General features: G+C 36.0%; 1 protein-coding gene across 8 annotated transcripts in view; it reads left to right on the forward strand.

Annotated features, from left to right (window-relative positions):
* Rapgef6 (Rap guanine nucleotide exchange factor 6) overlaps positions 1–24,453 on the forward strand; it is a 172,188-nt gene that overhangs the window by 18,395 nt on the left and 129,340 nt on the right. For 7 of the 8 annotated variants that reach the window (XM_021212287.2, XM_021212288.2, XM_029545917.1 and 4 more), the window contains exons 3-5: positions 1,711–1,767; positions 8,545–8,628; positions 17,994–18,063. In XM_021212287.2, the coding sequence (XP_021067946.1) occupies positions 1,711–1,767; positions 8,545–8,628; positions 17,994–18,063 (211 nt within the window). The remainder of the gene's footprint in view (positions 1–1,710; positions 1,768–8,544; positions 8,629–17,993; positions 18,064–24,453) is intronic. The other variant, XM_029545918.1, reaches the window with a different exon arrangement.

Genomic DNA, 24,453 nt, shown 5'->3' on the forward strand with positions numbered 1-24,453 from the left:
AGAACATAACAAGAGGCAACTTGGGAAGGAAAGGGTTTATTTGGCTTACAAGTTCCCATTATAGTTCATAATTGAGGGAAGCCACTGTGAGAATCTGAGGCGGGAACTGAAGCAGAAGTCGTAGAGGAACACTGCTTAAGTGCTTGTTCCCCATGGCTTGCTCAGGTTGCTTTTTTATTCAACCCAGGGCCACCTACATACAGATCGTACTGACCACAGTGACTTGGACCTTTCCACATCAATTATTAAGTCAAGAAAATGCTTCATAGACTTGTTCACAGTCCAATCTGATGGAGACAATTCCTCAGATTCCTTCTTCCAGATTATTTCTAGGTTTATATCAAGTTGACATATACTAACCAGCACAGAACTCAAAGCTCTTCTATTTCCTTTTTGAAGACTCTCTTATTAATTGTGCCAGATGCTTAAGCTGGGTACAATATGTTAACCTGGCATGAGTTTGTGCAGCCAAGATCCATACACTTTATGAACCTCTGCCTCCTCTTTAAGTCAGACCTTGCCTGGCAGTGGTGGTGCACACCTTTGATCCCAGCACTTAAGAGGCAGAGGCAGGTGAATCTGAGTTGAGGGCTGGTCTACAAAGTGAGTTCCAGAACACAGAGAAACCTTGACTTGATAAAGTCAGACCTGTGTATCTGAGATCATATGGTTATATTGTAGCTATTTTAAAGTGTTATGAAGCATTAATTATTGTGATTTTGTATATTTTCATTCAACCTGCTTTAATTTCATGACCAATTAGCTCACTGTTTTTCCTCAGTGTTCAAGGTTCTGATGATGAACCAAGTTGTTAAAATATCTATTTTCTGTTACATTCTGTGTTCTGTATAAAGTAACTTGGGTGTTAGTGTTTGTGAATATATCAGGAAAAATGAAAACTAAAAATTAGAACAGTCATCAAAATCTATTTTATTTTTAAAGATTCTTTTAAGATGCAACAAATTTATGAACATCACAGATTTTTTTTGTATGTGTATATGTACTGTTGCCAGTAACTATTCTTCACTAGATGGGGGAATGAGCCATTCAAATGTATATTTTATCAAGATAAAATTATTTGGTGTGAACAAGTTTTTTAATGTGCATAAGAACTTTAATTCTGGGACTGGAGAGATGGCTCCAAGGTTAAGAGCACTGACTGCTCTTACAATTCCCAGCAACCACATGGTGGCTCACAACCATCTGTAATGGGATCTGATGCCCTCTTCTGGTGTGTCTGAAGAGAGCAATGGTGTACCCATATACATAAAATAAATAAATAAATCTTCCAAAGAAAAAGGGATTTTAATTCCATGACATCATTATGGCTTTGATTGGTTTTATACTTTTGTTCTACTTTGCTTGATTTTTGTATACAAAAGCTCACTTTATTGCTCTGATGAGCCTGAGACCTTATCTGTCATCATATGACTACCTCAGCCTCAGTCCACCTGCGTATGGCGTATGCCTCAGTCACAGGCATAGGCCACTATGACTGGTTTGCATTACTTTTTAAAAAGTGAAGAAAAGGCAAAATACTTTAAACCAAAATATTATCTATTGCTTTTATAAAAAATGTTATTGCATTACAATATATTTCCAAGCTTAGTAAAAATTTAGTTTTCTGTCTGATCATTTTTCTATTGATATAATTGACAGTTTTAAAACAAAATGTAAGATAAAGTCTTGTCTTTTTACTCTTTTTATTAGGTTAATGTCTACAAGAGCACGCTATGAGAGGTACAGTGGCAATCAAATGCTTTTTTGGTAAGTATTTTTATGATTAGCTCAGATTAGTGACATGTTTAAATCTGGACTTTTCACATTAAAGTTGATTTGGTAATCATAAACTGAAGTATAATACATATATAACATAGGAAATAGTCTCGTGCATTCAATGTTAAAAATATATACAACTATGACCACTGTTGCTAAAGAAACTGGCTTTCTTTCCTAGCAAGCTCTACTCAGCACTGTTTTGGAATGGTAATTACAATTGTGACTTTATTGTTATCAATTAATTTACCTCTTTTTCTTTTTTTTTAAAAAAGATTTATTTATTTGTTATATGTAAGTACACTGTAGCTGACTTCAGACACTCCAGAAGAGGGCATCAGATCTTGTTACAGATGGTTGTGAGCCACCATATGGTTGCTAGGATTTGAACTCGGGACTTTTGGAAGAGCAGTCAGTGCTCTTACCCGCTGAGCCATCTCACCAACCCAATTTACCTCTTTTTCAATCTCTTACTGATAGAATCTTTTAGTTTTTCAAGACAGGGTTTCTCGATATATCCCTGGCTGTCCTGGAACTCACTTTGTAGACCAGGCTGGCTTTGAACTCAGAAATCTGCCTGCCTCTGCCTCCCAGGTGCTGGGATTAAAGGCATGCGCCACCACCGCCCGGCTTCAATAGAATCTTTTGATAAGGTTGTTAAAAAGTGAAAGAAAGGCAAAATACTTTAAACCAAAATATTATCTATTGCTTTTATAAAAAATGTTATTGCATTACAATATATTTCCAAGCTTAGTAAAACATTTAGTTTTACGTCTGATTTAGCAGATGTCAGTCCAGGATTCTTTAATGTTCCACCTTGGGGTTTAGGAGTTGAAATGGTTTATTGAACACATACATAAAGACTGAACGACCAGGGCATTAGCTCAGGCTCAAGAGCTGAAAGCTCTGTGCTGGACATTTCTCAGAGCCAACTTATAAAGGCTAAAACTGCAAAAGCCACAATGAGCTCATAGGCAGGTGCTGGAAGCGCTACCCAGTGGTCAGCCCTGACTCAAGCCATTTTTTATTTAATAGCTCATATTCACCTTTAATTTGATGGGTCCTAACATGAACCGTATAGTTAAATGCCTTAACAAACTTCTTAACATACAGAACATAAGCAGGGTATGTGGTCAGCATGACCCTGAACTGTGTCTAGTTATTTTTCTGCATCAATGACTGGCAGGCACGTTATAGCAGTAATATGAAATAGCTGGCAGGCATGGAACAAATGGCTAGCAGATATGGTAGGGAGAGAGGCCTCAACTGTTCTCTTTTACTGGTATAGTTAGAGTATATCTTGGTTTTTTTCTACTGTATGTTGGGGTTACTTCCAGATTTTTACTGTTGTGAAGTGAAAAATAAGCTCCCTGTGGGAATTTAGCTCACACTTTTGTACCCTTACTTATTAATTCCACTTACACATCTTCGTAGAAATAAAATTACCAGAATTTTGCATATTTTGGAGTGCTAAATGGAGTTACTAAAATTTTGCAAGTGTCAGCCAGCTTCCTGATATTATTGTACCAGCGTCAGTGACTTTGAGCTCTGTAGTAAGTCCTTGTACCCATCTTTTTGTTTGCATTTTTGTTTTTCCACGACCAGGTTATGGTTAGACCAGGCTGGCCCTAAACTCATGTAGATCCATCTACCTTGGCCTCCCCAGTGATGGAACCAAAGGCATGACCCACCACGCCTGGCCTTGTCGACCCATCTTTAACAACCTTTGCAGCCCATTTTGTGTGCTTGCTTCAGTTTTAGGCAACATAACTTCATTATCTCACCATGATTTTAATCTACAGTGTCCTGTTCATTAATGATTAATGGTTCTCATGTTTTCAACTTATTTGGCTAGCTTCTAATGAAATCTTAAGAAGTCCTAATCATTTTTCTGTTGTAATGCCTTATTTGGGAAATTCTTTATGGATTATCAAATCCTTGGTAGATATGCTTGCTGCAAATACTTTTCTCATTATGAGTTTTGTCTTTCCTACATCTTTACAAGAATATATACTTGGAAGATAAAGGGATTATTAGATCTCCTGGAACTGGATTTATAGGTGGTTATGAACTGCCCAACATAGATCCTCCCAAGAACAATATGCACTCTTAAACCCCAGAACCATTTCCCTAGCCATGATCAATGCTTTTTATATCTGCTCTTAAAAAAATTATAAGCCAGGCATGGTGGTGAATGCCTTTAATCCCAGCACTCTGGAGGAAGAGGCAGGTAGATTTCTGAAGACAGTCAGGGCTACACAGAGAAACCTTTTCTCAAAAAACAAACAATCAAACAAATTTATAACTACCTATCTCTGCTTTAAGATTGTAAAAATTGTCGGGCATTGGTGGCACACGCCTTTAATCCAGTACTTGGGAGGCAGAGGCAGGCGGATTTCTGAGTTCCAGGTCTACAAAGTGAGTTCCAGGACAGCCAGGGCTATACAGAGAAACCCTGTCTCGAAAAACCATAAATAAATAAATAAATAAATAAATAAATAAATAAATAAATAAATAAGAAATCCACCAGCCTCTCCTGCCCGAGTGCTAGGATTGCATATAGCTAAAGTGATTTAAATTAGTTATTTTCCTACATGTGATTTTTGTGGTATTTTGTATGCTATTTGGAAAATATTAATAATAATGAATTTTATAATTTTTCCATTTTGATACCTTTTTATACATTATCTTTAAAATGTCATTAACTAATGAAACCACTACTTTCTTCCAGAAAATTTACGAACATTCCAATCTTGTTACATCTAAAATTGAAACTTTTAAAAGCTTTGGTTTTATGATTGACAATTTTATAATTAGGTTTTTGTGATGCCTAAATGACCCAATAGTTAGTAATAATTGTTTTTTCTTTTCTGTATATATTGGAGAATCAACCCATCAGTTTCCACATTCATAAAAACCTGTTGGACAATTTGGCCTTTGTGTTAGGAGAGCATTAAATCTAAATCAGTGCAGAAAGAATTGACATCATAGAAATACCATCTTTCAGCATGCACATACATATATTCTTCCACTTATCTGCTGGTCTTTAATTCGGTACAGCAGTGTTATGTTTTGCTTTGGTTTTACAGGAAAGACTTTGCTGCATATATACTTCTACACTGGTGGGGTTTGTTATTTTGAAATGTGGGTAGTCTTTTTATCTGATATTTTTTAGATGTTGATTTATCATGCTCTAGACAGTTACATTAAAGAGTCAGTTATTTTTATTGTTTTGTGAGTGACATTATTTTCTCAGATCAATATTTCCCCTCTTGCTTCTCAACAGTGTCTAGTGTCCTTAAATGTGATTTCCCCCCACCCCTTAGATTTCTTTGTTAAGGATTTATAAAACTTTTTCAATAAATTTTAAAAACATCCTTAGTCACTATATTTTTATGATTGACTTTTTAAACTGATTTTTCTTTCCTACTTTCATTCATTTTTGTCTCTCATTTTTATACCATTTCCCTCCCATGTTATTTTCTACTGACTTTTTTGTTTATAAATTCTTGTTTTCTACTCTTTCTAGTCCTAAATAAAACTTCAACATTTGACTTCCTGGAATGTGTGTGTTTTTTAATTTTTCAGTTTTAGGTTTTAATACATTTTTCATAAATTTCAGTACTTAAGTAAGTTCTGTGTTGTCTTTTTTTGATTGGTTAGCTTTGAGCTTACTAAATATAGTGGGGTTGTTGTTTGTTGTTTCCTTTTTTTTTATTATTATTATCTTTTTGTTGTTCTCGTCGGTCTTAGTAATTTTCTACTGAATGCCAGATGCTGTGTGAAGAGTAGAAGCCCTGCTTGTCTTTCTCTGGGTGCTTAGAAGTGTGCTTTGTTTGTTCTTTGCATTTTGAATGCAGACACCTTGATGCAACAAATGCTGCATCATGTGGTCATTAGTGGAAGTTTTCTTTTGGTTGCCTCTATTTTTAGGGGTTAAGGAAGCTGCAGATCACTCAAAATAGATTGAATAAGAAGAATTGAGGGAATGAATAAGGAGAATTAGGGGAATTCTGGAAAAAGAAGAGGAGAGAAGAAAATGAGTAAGATCATTATGGAATAGACAGATGATAAGAGTATAGGTAACAAACAGTTGCAAACAGAGGTGGTGACTTTGATTGGAATCTTGAACTCTAGATTACTGAAGATTAGCTTGTGCTGAAGCAAATATTCCAGTAAATGACTGTGGAAATGCATTTAGAGCAAAATAGAAGATAAGATTTCTAACAATCTGGCCATGGTAGGCTCACATGGAGAATCTCAGCAGTGGGAGGCTGAGGATAGAAGATTGCCATGAATTTGAGACCAGTCTGATCTACATAGAAAGTTCCAGGTTAGACCTGTTGTGTTATTAAAAAGAAAAAGCCAAGGATGTATTTGATAGGAGCATGGTAGAGTGAGATGGAAGGGGGTGCCTCTGTGGCTCATGCTGAGGCAGCCCTTCCCCCTGAGGTACCAGCTGTACAATGGGTTTAGTATAGAATAGAGTTTATTTAGCGCATGAGAAAGGGAGTTGGGAAGGGAGTAGAGACAGACAGAGACAGGAGAGCCTGGCCAGGAACATGTGGAGAGGGGGAAAAGGGGGAGTGGGGGAGCAGGAAGAGGGAGAATGGGATCAGGGTGAGAAGGGGCAGAGAGTAAGAGTGGAGGGGGCAAACAAGCCCCTTTTATAGTAAGCCAGGCATACCTGACTGTTGCCAGGTAACTGGGACAGAGCCTAGAAGGAATACTAACAACACCTATATAGTAATATCCTGTCTCAAAATCAATCAATCAATCAATCAATCAAGTTGAGAAGAGTGAGTATCAATGTCAGTATAACAGAATAAAACCCTATGATATCGATATTAGAAAGAATTTGTATCAGCCAAGAATTCTGCAAGAAATGGGAAGATTAACCTTTAGTGTCTGGAACTGATTCCATCACAGGACAGTGACTGATATGATCTGATGATCTAAAATTTACAGCTGGGAATCTTAAAAGAATAGTTTGATATTGATAGGAGGTATAAGGAGAAGACAGTGAGACATCTTTATACCCAGAAGCAGGAGAAATATATGTGAGAGAAGCCATCTACCATTTTAAAATGTCTGTAAAATAGGCAGAATCCAAGTCAATCCTGAGAGAACACTGAGAATAAAAGATATCTTTCAGATGTCTGATTAGAGTTCAGAAGACTCAAGTGTTTTTATTTTTTTAAGATTTATTTATTTATTATAATAAAGTACACTGTAGCTGTCTTCAGACACTTCAGAAGAGGAAGTCAGATCTCCTTACAGAGATGGTTGTGAGCCACCATGTGGTTGCTGGGATTTGAACTCAGGACCTTCAGAAGAGCAGTTGGGTGCTCTTATCCACTGAGCCATCTCACCAACCCGACTCAAATGTTTTTATCCTTGTGCTTAGTTGTTAATGTTCAAGAGAGCTAATGAGTATCTGCAATATTTTCAGTTTTTACTGACAATTATAACATTTTGAAAATTCCTAGAAAATGAGTGGTAAATATGAGGATCTAAAAATACTAGAGCATTTGGTAAAAGTTGTTGAATTGTATAAAAAAGGATATCCTCACTTTCTCTTTCTCACACATGTATACTCTCTTCCACCCTCAAACACTCTGGTATGCTAGAAATGGAACTTTGGGCCACAAAACAGCTCTTGTTACTGAGCTAAGCCCCCAGCCCCTTTAGTGGCTTGAGATTAGAATATTAAGCTCTACTGGACTTGAAATTTAGACTGTGACATGATATGAAGTTTTAAACTGCCTGTGTATGTAACTACTTGTATGTAAATAGGCTTTGTCCACAGTGGTAGTATTTTGTTTTCCACAAGTAGATGCTCTGAGTACCTGATACTTTCAGTCTTCCTTAAATCTTTGTGGAAAGGCATATTTTTATGTGAGAATATGTTTTCTAATTTTCAGTGGACTTTTTCTAAAATAAGTTGTTTAAAAACTTGGATTGTTTGATAAATATTCCCTGTGGACAGTGTTTCTTCTTTTACCTTTTCACATTCTTGACAACTGCTAACTTTGCATACTTTTGACTAGCTCTTTCCACCTGGGCCTAAAGTTTAATTATAACAATGTTGGTCTTATTCTTTATCTTTAACTCTGCCTTCTAATGCTGGGTGTTTTCTGTCCTATCTTTCATAACTATTTGTACTTTTTTATGATGTGTGTATATGTGCTGTACTTTGCTATCGTACATGTAAATAAATGTATGTTAGTATCTCTTCTCTGATATATGTTTGACGATTATACAGACAAGAGAACAATTAGAAAATAGATGAACAATAAGAACAGTGAACTGAAATTATGTTATATAGAGGTAGGAAAGATAAAATTGTGGAGCTGCAGGGTAGAATTTCTTTTTGCCCTTTGTAGTATAATGCTATATTTTAAAGAAGAACTGATTTTGATTTTCAGTGTCATTACACAATGATTAGGCACAATTTTCAACAACCTTTAAGTTGGGCCAATTTATAAGAATTTTCTTAAAAATTTTTTAGTGTTCTCATGTTTCCTGTTTACTGGTGATTTGAAGGGTTTTTTTCCCTTCTGCTTGTGTGTTGAGAATTATCTCCTGCCCCTTGTGAACATGTTCTATGTAAAACATTAGGTAAGGAAACGAGAAGATCCCCCAATATTGTTACTTAGTTTTAAAATATTTGCAGCATTACCAGAATGTAGTCTATGCTTTTTATTCATATTGAATCCGCACATACGTAGACATTTGTATTTGCTTACGTTTTCTCTATTTAAACAGTTCAGAAACTATCGCCAGATGTTGGTATATCCTGCTTTCTGGATCCGTACTTGTAAAAGATTCTATGGTTCTTCCTCCTTGCAGGTAAGTTTCCAGTGATACTGTGTGGTTTTTGTTTTGTGATTGGATCTTAACTATCTTTGAACTGTGCTCCCGCCTCAGTCTCAGTGCTAGGATTTTTGCATAGTCTGCTTGCTCCACCTAGCTAGCTAGAATTAATATTGTAACTCTTTTGTTCTTTACTTCAGATCTAATGTACATTTTTTCTCTGTGATAATATATTTTTAAAATATATTTAAAATATATTTTCTGTTGGTGCAATTGCACATTTTGGCAAGAGTCTATAAATTTCTGATGGTGTAATTTTTCCTTTCTTTGTGTTTGAACCTTACTCAGTTATGTGACTTATTTTTAGTTTTCTGTAAGACAAAGATGATAACCCTTGGTACATGTCACAAGGCATTAGCAAGTTTGGTTACTGAAAGCTTTCAAAAGTCTGTTAGAATTCCTGCTCTAGAGCAAGGTTACTCAAGTTTGTATCTCTAGCCAGCAGTTCTTAGGCAAATTACTTAACCTCTCTGAGTTTACTCAGAAGTAGGTATAATAAATAATAGTAGAAGCTGTTTGATAGACTGGGTCTGTGAAATAAATAAGTTAGCATAAATAAATCTCCCTTAGACATCTCCTGGCTATTTATAGTAGTTGTTAGCAATATCTATAATTTTTTTTTGTATTTTAATATACCTTTAAAATATACTTTCACAGTATATTTGTATTTTGACTCTGCTACTTTCCCACTAAACCCCTTCTCAACAAGTCTCTGTCTCTCTCTGTCTCTCTCTGTCTCTCTGTCTCTGTCTCTCTCTCTCTCTCTCTCTCTCTCTCTCTCTCTCTCTCTCTGTGTGTGTGTGTGTGTGTGTGTGTGTGTGTGTGTGTGTGTGTGTGTGTGTCTTACATTCATGCTATGCCATGGTGCACATGTCGGGAAATCTGGACAACTTGAATCTGTTCTCTCCTATCGTGTGAGTTCTGGAGTTGGAACTGAGATCCTCAGCCTGGCAGCAAGCACCTTTCCTCACTGAACTATTTCATTGTCCCAAGAAGACTTAAAGTGAGACATGAGAGTACAGCGAAGTTAGTTTAGGAATGTTAAATTTATTAAACTTGAATACCAAGGCACTGGGTATCTTGATTTATGTGCCACTTTAAAAGTCATATCTTGAATTCTAAAACTTTAAATTGTTGGCCACGGGTTAAATGAAATCTCTGCTTCTTCATGAGTGGAATAAAACGTGTTAACCTTTTACAAAGAAAAAAAAATATTTTTGGGGGGTTCTTGGTTATTTAAGCCTTTCTGCTGTTCCTTTCTCTGTTTGTGAAAACTTAAAATAATGAAACTTCATTGGGTCTGCCTGTGGTTGATTTTAGGATTAGTATTTTCTTTTGAATATTTTCTCATTCTCCTGTGTTTTTTAAATAGTTCCAAATTTGTTGTAAAAACTCTTTGTAGCCAATAAGTGACCATTTGTTTCTAATCTAATCAATGAAGTTTTAGTTTTTAGAATAACTCATAGGAATATGAATTTTTAACAAAGTTAAAGAAAGTTATGTTGGACATTAACTTAGCTATCCAAAACACAGCAAACATGATTATACTTGTTTAATTAAACTTTATACTAAAGAATATGGGTAATAGGTCTTTATTTGTGTGTGTGTGAAAGTTATCAGACACTCATTAGGATTAATGAGTTAATGGAAAGAAAAGTACATAAAATGATTGTTGTCATAAAATAATCATCACAATATTTTTGGCTTGTGTGAATGTTGTTTCTAACCATTATGATACAAGAAGAATATGAACCCTCCATAGTGTAAGACTAAGGATGATAGTAGTATTCCAGTCCATAGAAATACAATAAAGTTCTCTACTGGGGCAGTTTAACTTAAAGATATTAACTATTGAATAGCCTTGATACTATTAAGGATAAAAAAAAAAACAAAAACTGACCACACCCCAGCTGAGAATGAGGTCCCAAGTCAAAAACGAACCAAAAAGGGGAACTGTTTTTTTCCCTATGACTGAAATATAGGCTTTATTAGAAAATATTATTTGCAATCCAGTGCAAGAGAACTTGAGAGTACCTCTTGCCAAAAATTAGTTTATACTGTCTGGGAACTGAGAGTATGAACTGATGAAAAGTGATGGCAAGTAGGAAAAGTACCCAAGTCTCATCCTTTCTTCCAGATGCTGACTGGCCCACAGCTGGTAGAAGGGTCAGGATCTTTGCCCTGCCCTACCTCAACCCCACTCTGTACTGCCAATTGTAAAGCCCTTTCTTGTGTAGCCTCTGCTGACAAAACTGCCCCTGGGAAAGTAGAACACTGACAGAATCTACAACTTTTATCACAATGTAGGACTGTTGAAGGGTCAATTTCAAGCAGAGAATCAGTCCATTTGGAGTTGAGGAAGTAGGTGAATGCAAAATTAACTGGCATGGCATTTTAGCTAAATATTTTTGGATTTCCATTCAACCACAAAACAACTCTTTTTCACTAATAAAATATAACTATCATTCAAGAAAGTACAGTTCTAAACTCTGACCCAAATGAAGAGGGCACAGTCCTATTAACCATTTCTAACTATATCAATTATATATTCCACCATAATGTCTCTGTATATTTTATTGGCTAAAGTTTACCTTATAAATGTTTACATCCAATATCCTTTATTTAAAGAGGATGGGGAGAGAGTAACGTACAAACTATGAGAATCTATAGGTGTGATTCTTATCCTTCAGAATTCTTGCCTTCAGCAGAAACTAGGCTGCTCTGGGTTCTTTATCTGATAGTGGGAGCTGAACTTTATTGTATAATGTTCTTGATTGTCTTGCCTTTTTTGTTGTTTTAGTTGTTGCTGTTCTAGACATAAGAGTTCTTCTAACTACAGTTGTGTGCCACAAACCAATTTCTTCTTTGTAATTGGGGTTAGTCACTTGTGACAATAGAGTAACATCTGTTTGCTGCCTATTGGTTTAGTGGCTAGGGAGAAAAATGATTGTGTTCTCCTGGTGAAAGCATTAAGACTAACCAAGCAAAGTTCAGAGTTGGTATGAAGCAAGAAAAAATACTATAAATAAGTTGTTAAATTAAAGCATTGAGAATACTGGGAAAAACAGAAAGCATTGTTATACCTGTGTTGCCAAAAAAAAAGTGAGTTTCTTGATTGAAGGTAATGCAATCTTCAGTGCCAGGTAAGAAAATATACTCTGTAAGCTCATGATTGTTAGCAGTACTAGCAGAATCTAGAATATGTTTGGTAAGGACAAATAACCTGACTCCTCCATGATAGAAGAGATCCATTATAAATTACGTGGGTCCTATAGTTGTCTTTTCCCCTTGAGAAATGCTAACATATTAGGATCTCAGTATTGTTCCTACTTCTGAAAAAATAGGTACTTGGATGTAATTTGAGCCCCACCTCATCTTCTCTTTCTTTGCTGCCATACTCAGTATGTTTATAGTCTTACTGCACAAGCACTGTACAAGCTTGGGAAAGAGACTGATGGATGTCTACTTTTGCCTTCTAAATTATTAAGAACCTTCTCTGGGACTTGACAGATGGTTCAGCAAGTAAAGTGCTTTCAGCCAAGCATGGGGGCCTGAGTTTAGATACCTAGCAAACATATAGCTGTCTAGATGTATATTCATAGTCCCAGCGTGGTGGTAGTGGTATGGAATAGAGGGGTTGAAGAAAGACAGGATCATAGGCCTTGGTGGCCAGCCAGTCTAGTCAGAACACTGAGCTCTGGGTTCCCTGAGAAACACTGTTCCAGAAAATAAGTTCTAAAATGATGGAGCAAGACATCTACTGTCCACCTCTAGCCTGCATGCACATAAACATCTATACATACATACTATTAAATAAAATAACAGCCTTCTCCACAGCATATACCCCTTTAGAATCTACATGGACACAGGTATCTTTAAATTCTGAAAGATGCTTGTTCTGAAAGGTGCTCATCTACATACCTCTTCCCAGACTACCTTATTACCAGGTTTCTAATTCTGATCTTTGAAATCCCTGACCATTCAAAATTCGTAACTGTCTGTTTAGATCAGTAATTGTGGCCATCTGTTTATGAGAAGAACAGTCAAAGAAAAAAATCAATAGTTATATATAAAAAACCAGAATGCATTATATGTGTTACCTCAAGTTCCGTTTCCTAGAAATTAATTCATTTTCAGCTTCGGTAGGATCAGCATTCCTTGGAAGCATGGGTAAGAGCCACAAAGAATAAATGGCAAGAGTAACATAGTGACTTTCTTCATCTTAGTATCTATTTTAATAGATCATGTAATTTAATAGGGTTAGTTCAGGAACTAGTAGATGGCTCAGCAGTTAATACTGGCTGCCTTTCCATAGAACACAGGTTTGATTATTAATACCCACATGGCAGCTCACAACCATCTGTAACTCTAGTTCTGGGACACCCAACACCCTTTTCTGACCTCCACAAGCACCAGGCATATGCACATGGCGCACAGACATATATACAGGGAAAACATACACACAATAAGAGTAAATATTAAATAAGACTTAGTTCAAGAGTCAAACTCCAGGTATGATGGGAAAGCTCGTAACTATATTGGCCTATATAGGGATGAACTAGGTCAGTTGAAATGGAAGCTGAAAGTTCCTTGTTGTATGATTCTTAGAGCTTCTACTATTTACTATTAATTGAGTAAAAGCACAGACTTACAGAATAAGGATGTTGAGTGGCCCTTGGGTCTGAGGGGGTTCAATGCCCCAATGTAGGGGAATACCGAGGCTAAAAGTGGGGAGTGGGGGGGAGCACCCTCATAGAGGAAGGGGGAGGAGGGTGGGTCTGGACTGCCACTTGGGACCATGGTGATATTCAAGCACTGCAGAGTGGGTCCTGCACCTTGCCTGGGTAGCACAATAGGGCTGGCACTGGTGGCATGGGTGTGAGTGAGCCAGTCCCAAGGGCATGAGAACTGCCCCACACTTACTGACTGTGGCATTGGGTAATTTGGCAGGGTAAGGACAGTGTTGGACTTTGAGTTGGCCTACCTCAGCATCTATGAACTGCTGGAGCGTATGAAGGGGCCAGAGAAGTAGAGACTGACATATCTCCATGAGTTTTAGGGCACCCTGATCTATATATGTAGGAAGTCCAGAGCAGTTGGATATACATAGTAACAAGCAGGGGTGGGGGTGGGGATATGCAGAAACTATTAGCAAAATAATAGTAAACTGAATCTAGGGATGTATTTAAAATAAAGTATTGTGTTATCAGCATTAAAATTTTCCAAATACAGAGTTTGTTGTGTATCCAAAATTAGTTAATAAAACATACTATAATAAAATAATAAAACTGCCGGATGATTTAAGCATAGAAAACTATTGATAGAATACAAAACAAAGTGAAATTTGTAGACAAACAGGTAGCAACTTCCTACCCTAATAAAAAGCATTTATAAACAAATTTACTTTGTGGTCTTTTTATTTTTTCACTTATTTCCGACCATTTCCAGTTAATTATTGCTCCTGGTGATTTACTGATTCTCCCCTTGGTTTCATAATTTTTATTTGCTTATTTTTATGTGTTCATATGCCATAGCTCACGTGTGGAGATTAGAGGACAATTTGGAGGAGTTCTTTCCTTTCTTTTTTTTTTTTTTTTTTTAATGTTTTATTTATTTATTTATTATATGTAAGTACTCTGTAGCTATCTTCAGATGCTCTAGAAGAGGGCGTCAGATCTTGTTACAGATGGTTGTGAGCCACCATGTGGTTGCTGGGATTTGAACTCAGGACCTTCGGAAGAGCAGTCGGGTGCTCTTACCCACTGAGCCATCTCACCAGCTCCCGGAGTTCTTTCCTTTCACTTCATAGGTCCTGGGAATCAAACTCAGGTTGCCAGACATAGAGTCAAGGCTCTCTTGCTTGACCCTATTGCTGGCTGTTCTGTATTAATTATATATTTTTTATTTATTTATCATTTTATTTATGTGGGTACACCATTGCTCTCTTCAGACACACCAGAAGAGGGCATCAGATCCCATTACAGATGGTTGTGAGCCACCATTTGGTTGCTGGGAATTGAACTCAGGACCTCTGGAAGAGCATTCGGTGCTCTTAACTGCTGAGCCATCTCTCCAGCCCTGTATTAATTATCTAGTCATTTAAAAATTTTAAAAGGAGGGGGATTATGTGTCGTTCCCCCACCCACTGACTGTATGTAGTTTTACTTTTGTCACAAAAACAATTGGAGTATGTATGTGTGAGCCTTTCTGGCTTTTTGTTGGGTGTGAGTTGTAGGCCTGTGAGTTGGTCGCATACTTCATTATCCAGAATACCATTGTGTCTTGCAGTTTGATAACTTGTTTTCCACCTTTCTTTTAGTATAGTAGGTTCTTGAAATTTCTCTGTAAATCTTTGGATTGTTTTGTTAGACTTTAAATCAACTTTCTGGGATTTTAAAATTGTTATTATTGTAACTGCACTAAATCTGTACAATTGGGAGGAAATAGCTGTTGTTTTATTAATTGTATGTCAGATGTACATCTTATGTAAATGGAGTCTAGTTTTTGTTATATTGCTTAAGATAGTAATAAGAATTGTTTTACTCTATAGTCTCGCTATCTATAACAGATGTGATTATTTTGAGCCTTTTAAATTTGTGAGATCAAATCTAGCACTAAAGAAATGTAGTATCATTGTTAAAAAAGGTGTATTTCTGTGGAGTGTATTTAATGTCCTTGTGTTATGTGCTTGTTCAGTTAACTCTTTTTTCTCACATTCCCACTAAATATGCTATGAATCACAGTACAGTATGGACTTGAGGACCTTTCCAGAGATCTCCAAGGTGTATAACGTGTGTGTGTATGTGTGTGTGGGTGTGTGTGTGTGTGGGGGGGTGTCTGTCTCTGTCTGTCTGTCTGTCTGTCTGTCTGTCTGTCTGTCTCCCCTCTCTATTTCCCTTCTTTTATCCTTCTCTGCATTTCTATCTCTTCTCCAGTACTCCAGCTTTACAAATTTGAAAATTTTGAAGCAGTTTTCTCTCTTAAAATTGAGTTGATAATCTTTGAGTTCAATAACTGCTCCTTGGGTAGTGTTGTCAAGGTTCCATGCAGGAAGGATAGTAAGCTAAGCACTTCAGGGTCAGCTTTGCTGCTGCTTTCTCTCTTGGGAAAAATGCTACTCCTGATCTGCCTACCTTCCATTATCTTGAAATTTGTCACATGTATATTTTTATGATTTTCTTTCATTTTTGTATTTTCATTTACAAGAGTATGCATCTCCTGTTCTGTGTTGCATGAAACTCCTTTAGATTTTATATATTAGGTAATATAAGGCTCCATTTTGGAAAAATACATAAAACTCTCCAGCATAGAAATAAAGTAATCTTTTTTTATGTTCAAAAGGTAATTTCATTAGATTTGGATAGGGAGTGGTTTACTGTACCTCTCTGGCTGGCCTTGAACTAGATCCACCTGCCTCTGCCCTCTTGATTGCTGGAATTAAAGGTGTGTGCCATAATGCCCTGCTATTATTCAATATTATTGAACTTTGTTTAGGATTTTTATTGTAAATTATTATTGTTTGTTTGTTTTAATTTATTTATTTTTATTTATATGAGTTCACTATAGCTGTCTTCAGACACACAAGAATAGCGCATTGGATCCCATTACTGATGGTTATGAGCCACCATGTGGTTTCTGGGAATTGAACTCAGGACCTCTGGAAAATCAGTCAGTGCTCTTAACCGCTGAGCCATCTCTCCATATCTTACATGTTATAAAATTGTGTAATTATAATTTTGAGCCTTCTTGTAAAAGTATATGCTTCTTATTGCTTTATTTAAGCCCTGGTTCCAGTTCATTGGTAAAGTTTTGTAATTTTCCTTATAAATGACTTAGAATTTATTCTGAGTGGCCTTTTTTTTTGACATTAGTATCCTTCCCCTTCCTGTTTATTTAATGTAGAGGCAGTATTTTGCTTTGATATATATTTCTTATTTCATACATATGAGCTATATATATGAATGTATGTGCTTGGTGGAAACCACAAGAGGCTGTCAAATCCCCTAGTACTGGAGTTACAGAAGGTTGTGAACCACCATGTGGGTATTGATAATCAAACCCAAGTTTTCTGCAAGGGCAAAAAGTGCTTTTAGCCACTGACACTGCACACATCTGGTTCACTTACACACACAGAGGAAAAACAATCATACATAAATATAAATAATTTTTTTTTTTTTTTTGGTTTTTCGAGACAGGGTTTCTCTGTATAGCCCTGGCTGTCCTGAAACTCACTTTGTAGACCAGGCTTGCCTTGAACTCAGAAATTCGCCTGCCTCTGCCTCCCAAGTGCTGGGATTAAAGGCATGCACCACCACGCCCGGCTATAAATGACTTTTTAAAAGCCAAATTTTCTATAGTTCTAACAACTATCTAGGCCTCTTGTGGAAAAATAATAAAATTATTCACTAAATACGAACCTAAATGAAAGATCATCTCAGATTATTAAAGGACACAAGTATTAGAAACAAATCATTTCTTACTTGGGCCTATTTCCTATGTACCTTTATTTTCTCTAGCTATTTCCCTGAAACCATTCAAAATTTAAAAGATAAGGCTCGGAGTAATCAAGTCTGTTTTAAAGTAGTAGACTATATAGTAGATCAGTTCCTATTACTGATAGGAACTGTAAGTAGTATAACAACTCTCAAACCCATTACATATTTCTGTGTCACCGTGCTAGTTTCTTAGATCTCAAATTTAAATATACGCTACACGGTTTGTCTTTGTGTCTCATGTGTTTGACAACTTTTTTTTTAATTGTCCTTTCTAAAGCTCAGTTTTTCTTTATTTCTTCCTAGTTTTGATTTGCTTAGAAATCTTTTTCTTAGATGAAGCATATGGAGTACTGAGCATAGACTTGTTTGAGGCTTTTTGTTTTTTTAATTTTTTAAATTTTTTCCAGAAATAAATAATCTGGCGATTCCATTTTTTAAAAACATAATTTTATTGTCTATCTGCATTTCTTCATTTACTAAAATGTTTTTTGTTTCTCTATGTTATGTAATAGTTTACCTTTATAAAACATAACTATACTGTCACATCTTGAATATTTTTCTTTTAATTTAGTCTTGTTTAAGTGTTTAAAAAATTAAGATTAGGTAAATATCTTTCATAAACAATTATGGGGACTAAGTAAAGAAATTTTGGAAAAAGTTGTACACAGAATTGAAATGAGATTTGTCATATTTGAGCAAGTAAGAGGACTCGTTTATTTTGTTTTTATTGGAAAAATCTCAGTAAGAGGATCAGAATTTTTCAGTTAATGTCTCAGAGCTTTTATTTTTCCCATATTGACATACGTTATAACTTCTGCTAAAGAAATTGTTTTTCTGTTTTTATAGTTTTGGTAAGCAGTTTGGAGGAAAAAGAGGATGTGATTGTCTTGTATTAGAGCCTTCAGAGATGATTGTGGTAAGATGCTGGATTGCTTCCTTGTATGCTTCAGTGTCAACTCTAACTGTGGGAGGCTTTCAATACCCAAGAAAGCTTCCTTTCCGTGGCCTGTCCTATGATGATATTTAAATAACATCAAAACCATCTAGCACCTTTATCTATTTTTATCTCTAACACTTCTGTGGTGGTTGAAATAATGTCTAAAATGATAATAGAGGTAACATGTCCCAAATTTGGTAACTTTCTTTACCTGTTCCACCAGAAAATTAAAAAGGAGGCTCAGGGGGGTGTGGGGAAGAAATATGTGTAGCTCTGTATGTCAACAAGGGCGTAGGGTTCTCTTTAAAGGGGCATGATTTTTTTCCAGTATTTTTTCCTTTGCTATTGAAGGAGTCAGTAAACCTCAGATGGGCTGAGGGAACGAGCTAGAGAAAATAAAAGCACATAGGAAATAGGCCCAAATAAGAAATAGTTTGTTTCTAATACTTGTACTCTTTAATAATTTTAGATAATATTTCATTTAGACTTGTGTTTAATGAATATATTTTTATTTTCCATAAGCGGCCTAGATAGTTGTTAGAACTCTAGAAAATTTGGCTTTTATATGTATGTATATTATGTATGATTGTTTTTCCTGCATGTGTGTAAGTGAACTACATGTGTGCAGTGTCCACAGAGGTCTGAAGAGGGTATTTATTGGCTGCCCTAGAACTGTAGGTGGTTGGACTGTAGTGGTTTACAATGTGCTTTTATACTCAGTGCAATGTAAGAGGTGTAGCATGTTTATGTATCAGGAAAAGTCAGGAAGTCATTTTAGGCTACAGTCTCATCTTAAATTCCATGCTTGAAACATGGAACTGTTACGTCTTTTTTGTAAAGGGAGTTTGTTTGTTATGTTGTTGTTTTAGAAAATGTTTAAAAACCAAGCTAAGCTCTGGCTGCTGGTTGTGTTTAAGTTCCTTGAGATCCCTTCAGTAAAATGCATGTCAGCATGTTTAAAGCCCAGAGTTTATTCTAGCATTTTACCATGTCCTTTTTATTTACTATGAGTTAGATATTGTTAGCTTACATTTTCATGTATCTATTAATTTATCATCAGATTGTTTAAGTATTACACTGGGGGTGGGAGGTCCATCAGGTAAAGGTGCTTGCCACCGATTTTGACAGCCTGCTCTCCAGAAACTGTTCCCTGACCTCCACCATTGGTGTGGAGTGTGTGCGTGTGTAGTAAATAATGTAAGAAGATGTTAATAAAAAGTGCTTAAGAATTGTTAATTTTTAAACTAGTAAACTTAATGTGCAACTAATTTCAAGCCAGACATCATAATTCTCGCTTTAATTCAAGCACTTGGCCAGGAGGTGGCAGGATGAACGAGTTCAAAACCAGATAATGAGTCACAGGCAGCATGGGTTACTTAAGACTTTGTCTCAAAGAGAAAAAAAGAAGAGGAAGAGAGAAAAAGAAGAAAGAGGACTAGGGTGAGGAGACATATATTACTCGCCAGAATACTAGTTAAGATACATACATGCATACATACATATGCGAAGAAAATCACTGCCTAGAATTTTAATGTGCACATGTAATGTATTAAATGTGCCTTTTTAAAAAAAAATATTTAACAATGAATTTCCCTTTATACCTCTTTATCATCGTTTTCCCCCTTAAGAAAGTATTTTCATTACCTGACAACAATGTAAAGGAAACATTTAAGAGAATTTAAAGTAACCCAGGACCCAGATCAAAAGCACTCCCATTGGCAAAACCTAGGGGCATTTGGGAATCCAAATAAAAATTTATAGTGGTGATGGTACCTTCATATATCATACAAGTAGTTAAAATCTTGATGATATGAAGAAATGAAGAAGGGAGATGAGCTAGCACTCCTTGATGGTAGAATGCCAACTAACAAAAGGTAAGGAAACACTTGGCTTACTAGGGAGGCTAATGTCAGTTAGGCAACAGAATACTTAGGACATCACAGGGATGTTCCTAGCAATTATTTATGAAGGGGATATTACTAAATTTCTGATGTTAAAATATGGCAGATTTTCACCAGAATAGTAATTACTGCTACTGCCTATATATATATATATATATATATATATATATATATATATATATATATATATATATATATATACTAATGGGATATTACTCCTGTTGTGACAACACTTAGAAGAAGAAAGGTCATGTCTGGAATGTATTCTTGCTCAGCATTCATACTTAAAAGTCACAAATTACCAGACAAATTAGAGAATGTTCTACAATTGATGAGATCTCAATGTCAGGAAATAGAGCAGTCATGGAACTGTTCTAAAAGACAAAAATATAGCATCTAATGAACATAATGGTTGTTTTTCTTTTGACTACTGGACAGTGGAGAATTATAAATCATGTTAGCAACACAGCATACAGGTAAGATACTATCAAAACCTTGATAACTGTTTTTGCTAATATGAGATAAAGTTCTAGGCATAAGAAAATGCATGTTGCCGGGCGTGGTGGCGCATGCCTTTAATCCCAGCACTCAGGAGGCGAGGCAGAGGCAGGCGGATTTCTGAGTTCAAGGCCAAGCCTGGTCTACAGAGTGAGTTCCAGGACAGCAAAGGGCTACACAGAGAAACCCTGTCTTGAAAAACCAAAAAAAGAAAAAAGAAAAAAGAAAATGCATGTTGATAAATTTCATGAGAAATAGACAGTGTCCCTCCAGTTACTTTTTAGGACTGTTTGCTGATTCATCTGTGTTTAGAATGCTTTATTAATTATAGTAGAAAATAATCCAAAATTTCAGAATTTATTAAAATGTTGAGAATTCATTGAAATATTTGATCACTAGTAACTTCAAAGATGATTGGAACTCCCTACAAGCAGACACCTTTTTCTTCATTGGATATGTTAGCTTAGTTGATATCTTTTAAAGTAAAGGTCACCATGTTGCCATGGTTGCAAATGCCTATAGTTCCAGAACTACAGAAACTGAGGCAGGAGAAATGCTGAACTTTGAAGGACAGTGTGGGTCATAGTGAGGCCCTCTCTCAAGCAGAAAAAAACAAAATTTATCTTGTTTTTAAGATGTTGTGAATATATTATCTAGAATGTATTTCATTACAGTTACAAAAATTCTCTGTTAGGAATTTTGGGGTTGAGACTATACTTAAAAAGGTTCTATACATGATTTTTATTTCATTTTCTTTCTTCATTTTTAATTTTTAAATACAGTTTCTTCCAGGTAGGAAGACAAGGACAGCTACTTAACAACCTATGTCCCAATACATTCTCGGGGTTAGACCAGTTTTTCCTAAGAGAGAACAACTATATGAAAGGCACCAATGGTATAACTTGAAGACTTCATCAAAAATTAAAAATAATGATAAAGGGTTTTATTAGCAGGCAATCATTTGCATTGGAAAGCTAATAAAATTGGAACTTTTGTCTTTGCTGGGAGTGTGAGGTGCTGCCACCAGTTAGAAAAATGGTTAGGCAGTTGGTCAACATATTACCCATTCATTTCACCCCAATATATATAGCATCTGGTAAACAGATATACACATTATCCATAATTTCCCAGAAATAGAAATAGCACAAATATCTGCAACCTGAATAAACCTTATTCAGTGTCCATAAGATGGAATAGTACTCTGCCTTATATAGAGTGAGCTGTCTATTCTGCCATAAATAAATAAACCTTGAAAATACTCTATTAAGTAAAAGAAGCCAGAGGGGGTGAGGTAGCGGTGATTGGGATGTAAAGTGAATAAATAAATTAATAGAAAAAAATATTGTGTTGAATGCAAAAAAAAAAAAGTGGAAAGCTAGACACACAAAACCATCAGATATATTACTTCATTTATATAAATTATGTACAATAGGACTCCAGGTGGTAGCACATGCTTTTTTTTTTTTTAAACAGATTTATTTATTTATTTATTAAATGTAAGTACACTGTAGATGTCTTCAGACATTCCAGAAGAGGGAGTCAGATCTCTCGTTAAGGATGTTTGTGAGCCACCATGTGGTTGCTGGGATTTGAACTCAGGACCTTCGGAAGAGCAATCTGGTGCTCTTACCCGCTGAGCCATCTCACCAGCCCATGCACATGCTTTTAATCCTAGCACTCTGGAGACAGTGGCAGGCAGAACTCTGTGAGTATAAGGTTAGGCAGGTCTACTACATACATAGTGAGTTTGACGCCAGTGAGGGCTATATAATGATACTCTATCTGTGTGTATCTGTGTCTGCTTTTTTCTTCTCTATCTGTATCTCTCTCTCTCTCTCTCTCTCTCTCTCTCTCTCTCTCTCTCTCTCTCTCTCTCNTCTCTCTCTCTCTCTCTCTCTCTCTCTCTCTCTCTCTCTCTCTCTGTGTGTGTGTGTGTGTGTGTGTGTATGTGTGTGTACATATATATTATATTGCAAATAAATATTATATTACAAGAGAGAAATTGAACTAATAGGAAAAAATTGAGATTAGTAGTTACCTTTTATGGAAAAGGATATAGAGATGAAATACAGACAGATGCTGAATTTCTTTAGGGTGGTAATAATGAGCTAGACCTAGAAAGTGGTGACTGTTAAAAAAATTCATGACTATACAGAAAGCCACTGAACTATGAACAAGTTTTGGTTTTTTTTGTTTTTGTTTTTGTTTTGTTTTGGTTTGGTTTTTCAAGACGGGGTTTCTCTGTATAGCCCTGGCTGTCCTGGAACTCACTTTGTAGTCCAGGCTGGCCTCGAACTCAGAAATCCACCTGCCTCTGCTTCCCGAGTGCTGGGATTAAAGGCGTGCGCCACCACGCCCGGCCTATAGGTTTTTTTAATATGTGAATTTTATATTAATTTTAAAAAAAAAACAGGAAATGTCATAGGTGATTTTACTACAACGGTAACTAGAACAAAACAACAGTACTTCTGAGTACCAAGGGAACTTTTTAAACCAATAAAGAATACACATTTTAGGGCTGGAGAGATACTCAACAGTTAAGAACACTTGTGCTCTTGCAGAGGACCCAGGTTCGATTCCTAGCACCCACATGGTAGCTCACAATCTGTTATTTCAGTTCTGCTGCTTGTTTTTTGATTTCTACAGATACAGTCATCAGGCCTATACTTGTTAAGCATACATACATGCAGACAAACTCCCATACACAAAGAATAAAATAAATAAATCTAAAGAAAAAGAGTACTCATTTCAGGGAAATAAATAAAAGAAATACACCTATAACAGTGAGGCTTCATTTATGTCATAGAACCATGTGCAGTAAATTAAATGATAAATATACTGCAGGTACTTACATAGTATGTCCCATAAACAAGTATAATTGTGTGACTATTCCAGGAATATTGCAAGTTCAAGGTCAGGAACAGATTCAGAGCAAGAATCTGTCTTGGGAGAAAAAACAGTTTAAGGAAGATAGAGATATATATGGCTTTGAATATCAGGTGTAAGAGTTTAAATTTATCAAGGGTAGGGAGATGATGCTGATTAACAGTACTGGCTGCTCTTTAGAGAAGCCGAGTTCAGTTTCCAACACCCCAGTTCCAGGGGGTCCAGTGCCGCCTTCTGGCCCCTGCAGATACCAGACATATGTAGTGCACAGACATACGTTCAGGAAAAACCTATACACATAAAATGATTTTTTAAAATTTCAATAAATACGGTAAACATTGGCTGTCCATTGTCATATTAGGAGACCTGATAGGATGATTATCTTGGTAGCTTATCTGACTACAGTATGTGATTGGAGAAAGCAGCAGGATCACTATTGATGTATTGTAAGACTGAACTGATTAAAACTCAGGTAAGGGATGGTGATGATACTGTTAAAAGGTGTTAGGAGAGGGACATGTACAAACATTATTGACCTCCTGAGAAATGGATCTGATCTTTGGAAGATGAGAATGGAGCTGGAAATTGATTGTTGACTGAATTACTTAATTCATTGCCTAAAGCATATTTTGTGATAGCGGAGAGATGTGACATTAGTAGAAAAATAGTTGTAGAGAAAAAAATAATTTCTTGAATATTAGGTTAGTTATAAAGTATAATTTAGAACTTAACAGTATATGTTTGAACAAATATTTAAGTTTGGAGAGCTGAAGAGAATGTTCCTACAGAGGACTCAGGTTTGGTTCCCAGCACCCACATAGAGCTGCTCACAGGGAATCCCATGCCCTCTTCTAGCCTCCCTAGGTACCAGCACATGTGTAGTATTGACTCATACAGACATATACACATATGGACATATAAGTGAAAAATAAATCTCTTAAAAATATTATTTTTTTAATAACTTTTTGTGTTTTGTTTGTTTGGTTTGGTTTTTTTTTTTTTTTTTTTTGGGGGGGGGGGAGGTTGAGACAGGGTTTCTCTGTGTAGCCCTGGCTGTCCTGGAACTCACTCTGTAGACCAGGCT

This window comes from Mus pahari, chromosome 14, assembly GCF_900095145.1.
Source record: "Mus pahari chromosome 14, PAHARI_EIJ_v1.1, whole genome shotgun sequence".
In the NCBI taxonomy this organism is placed as follows: Eukaryota; Metazoa; Chordata; class Mammalia; order Rodentia; family Muridae; genus Mus; species Mus pahari.